The sequence below is a fragment of the Apaloderma vittatum genome, unplaced genomic scaffold (assembly GCF_000703405.1).
Source record: "Apaloderma vittatum isolate BGI_N311 unplaced genomic scaffold, ASM70340v1 scaffold43225, whole genome shotgun sequence".
NCBI lineage: Eukaryota > Metazoa > Chordata > Aves > Trogoniformes > Trogonidae > Apaloderma > Apaloderma vittatum.
Genome location: NW_009716165.1, coordinates 654 through 3683, shown reverse-complemented (window position 1 = coordinate 3683; position 3030 = coordinate 654). Strand labels below are relative to the sequence as shown.

The window sequence follows — 3030 nt, the reverse complement described above, 5'->3', positions numbered from 1 at the left end:
AAAGGATGGAAAAGAGGCAACCGCTGGAAGGGGAAAATAAATAACAATGAGGAAAATAACCCCAAAATCAGCCGGGTTTCCGGGCGAGGAGGAGCAGGAGGTGCCGGCGACTCGCCTGATGATGTAAGAGGATTGCATGGCGGTGAGGAAAGCCAGCGGCAAGCCGAAGCCAAAGTAGTAGGGCCAGTTCCTCTCAATGTTGGACAACCGTTGGTGCATCTCGATTCCTGGGGGAGAAAATTCCCACCGGGATGAAGCTGAAACAAGTTGGGAGAGACCCTAAATCCGGGAGGGGATAAAAAAAAATGCACCTTTTGGGAGAGCAGCCCTCACCTTTGTTGAACCAGCGGTACTCGAAGCAGTAGAGTGAGTAGAGCAGCGACATGTGGAGGAGGCCGATGAGCTGGCCGATGACGTCGATGGGGAAGAGGCTCACGATCATGCCCTGAAGATTTAAATAATAAAAAACAAAACAAACAAAAAAACAGGGAGGGGAGATTGGGATTTGGGCCTGGAAATTTTGGGGAGCGCGTGGCCTCTCCGCTCTCTCACCTGGATGAGGAAGAGCGCCTGCAGCAAGAGGTTGAACAACATGTCGGCGATGATTTTGCTGACGCTGGGGAAGGGGTGAGGCTTCCTGCCGGAGACCTCGAACGCCAGATCCGCGATGTCCTGCCCGAGGGAGGGGGGGAAAAAACAAAAATCTGCTGATTCAAGTGGATCTGAGGTGAAAATTCCTGCCCCCCCCTTTTCCCAGTGCCCACCTGGAACCAGATGGCGTTGACGACCTTGCTGAGGACGAAGAGGGGGAGGACCCAGAGGGCGCTGAAGATGGAGGTGAGGATGAACTCCAGCCAGGACCAGACGTCGCCGTGCAAGGAGGGGTCACCTTGGGGAGAGGAAAAGACGCAAGAACCTCCGTGGTTCCACCCCATCATGGAGCGGGGGAGGCTCCAGGGACCCACCGTGCCCGGCCCGGGGACGCTTACCGATGATCTGTGCCGTCACCGACTGGAGGACGGGTATAAATACGCGGTAAAACAAGAAGAGGCTGAGCTGCGGGGAGAAAGAAACGAGAGACGGTCGGTGCGTGGTCGTTTCTCACACTCCTGTGATCTACTACTCGTCCGCTACTGGTCTGAAGGCAGAGCTCTCCACGCACACCATTATAAAGACAAGAGAGGACCAAGGATCTCTGGTGAAATACAGCCAAAATGTACAAATGAGCCCTCTCCCTGTCGTAATGGGAAAAGAGAATTAATTAGCCCGCACGGTTAAGGGTTGGCTTAAAGAAATGGCCGCAGAAAGGCCAGAGCCAAAGAAATGTCTCTAAGGTAAGGAAAATCTATTCGATAAAAGTGATATCCCAGATCCCAGCGGGGCCAGAGTCGAGTATTCGGGTGAAAAGCGGTCTTGAAAAGCGCCTTGGGTTTGATGCGCGGGTTTCCCAAGCGAGTCTGGGACCGGGAACTTGGTGGTTCCCCGTGATTCCCACAGCCAAGCTGATGTCTCCCCATCAAGCAGCTATAAGGGCTGGTTTTCACTTTTTTTTTTTAACCAGAAATTAGCAAAAATGGCCACTTACCCAGAAAACGCCTCCGTTCCAGGCACAGCACTGAAAGATCCGGCTCACGATCCGGGGTTCGCTGCGGAGCAAACGGGTGAGAGGGGAGTTAACATCCCAATTCCCGGAAAAACGTCCCCCAGCAAGTGACAGCTGCTTCTGTCTCACGTTTCGGACACCTCCAGAACGCTTCTCCAGTCACCTTCTGCTACCAGAAGGACTTTGTAACCAAGGAAAACCAGCAAACCACGAGTGTTTCATCCCCTCAAAATACATATTATTCCTCAAGGGAAGCTCGGGGAGGATCAGGATGGTGGGACACAGCTGACATTTTTTATCACCTTGAGATAAGGTTGGAATAATACACTTTTCAGGATGCATTTATGAATTAGTGAGTGAAGTGCCGCCTGACTCTAATTAGGGCGGTGGAGAAACATCCTTGTGCAGTTTAGGAGTCAACACCAGGATGTTGCGACACGTCTCCAATGAGTTCTTTTAGAGAGATCGTCACAAACACGGGCAATAATGGTTTTATTTCTTAAACCGCACTCACCTCAACTCCCCTTTTTGGCCAGATATTTAGGAGAAAAACCAAACTGTCGGGCCCCCAGTACTCACTTCTCTTGCTTCTTCTCCTCCATGTGAAACCTCCGCTGGGCCAGAGCGCTGTTTGCTCTCCTCCGCCGCTGCTCTTCCCTCTTCTGCTGAATCCGGGCATCCAGCTTGGAGATGGTGCAGATGCCCCAGATGGAGTCCTTAATTCCCTGCGGACACAAGGAGGGACCAACCCAGGCCACCGAAAACCTCGTTACCGAAAGGAACTTCAAATAAACACTGCGAGGACACCGGTGTGAGCAGTCAGTGGGAAGTTCCCGTTACGAAATCCAACTGAAACCCAACCAGAGTCCCTTCTCCTTCAACTTCTTTCCTTTCATTTCTGAGGAGGGAGGAAACCGACGAGACCGGCCCCCGCGACAGAGGCTTACCCTGACGAGGTCCTGAAGGAAGGTTTTCACGCTGTCTGCCATCTCGACTCCAGCATCACCTCCGGTTCCCAAACTATCAACTACAGGGAGAGGGGAAAAGCCGAACCCAAACCTCTCTCATCCTGGAGAGATGGGAATTGGATGGAGCCTGGGGAGAGACGAAACAGAGGACGGTGGCAGGCGTTAATCGCGGGGAAACACCCGTGCTAAATCCAACATTTCAGCCTTGCCTGGTTTATTTTAACTCAGGGGTGTTCCTGGGGGGCATCCCAGGGTTGGGAGATCCTCACAGCGCCCCAGAGGCGCCCAGGACGGGGAGCCTAGGCCTGACTCACAGTAACGCCAGGGCAAGGGGCATCATCTCCCCCCGCGGTTAACGGGGGTGACCCCCACAGTGAACACTGGGGGGCAAACTTACTTAAGAGCTGCCCCCGTGGTTGCTGGGTTATGCAGGAGGGGGTGAGTGTTTTACTTCAGGGC

At 53.3% G+C, this 3030-nt stretch overlaps 1 protein-coding gene across 1 annotated transcript; it reads right to left on the bottom strand.

The window, feature by feature from the left end:
• Positions 1-4: 4 nt before the first annotated feature.
• Positions 5-2698, bottom strand: EI24 (etoposide induced 2.4; the record flags this gene model as incomplete). Its single annotated transcript, XM_009869420.1, has 9 exons — positions 2551-2698; positions 2183-2328; positions 1586-1646; positions 990-1056; positions 765-889; positions 553-672; positions 334-445; positions 116-227; positions 5-23 (listed from the first exon to the last, which is right to left on the bottom strand). Coding segments are annotated over exons 1-9 (804 nt in total), but the record flags the coding sequence as incomplete, so codon positions are not given.
• Positions 2699-3030: the final 332 nt, after the last annotated feature.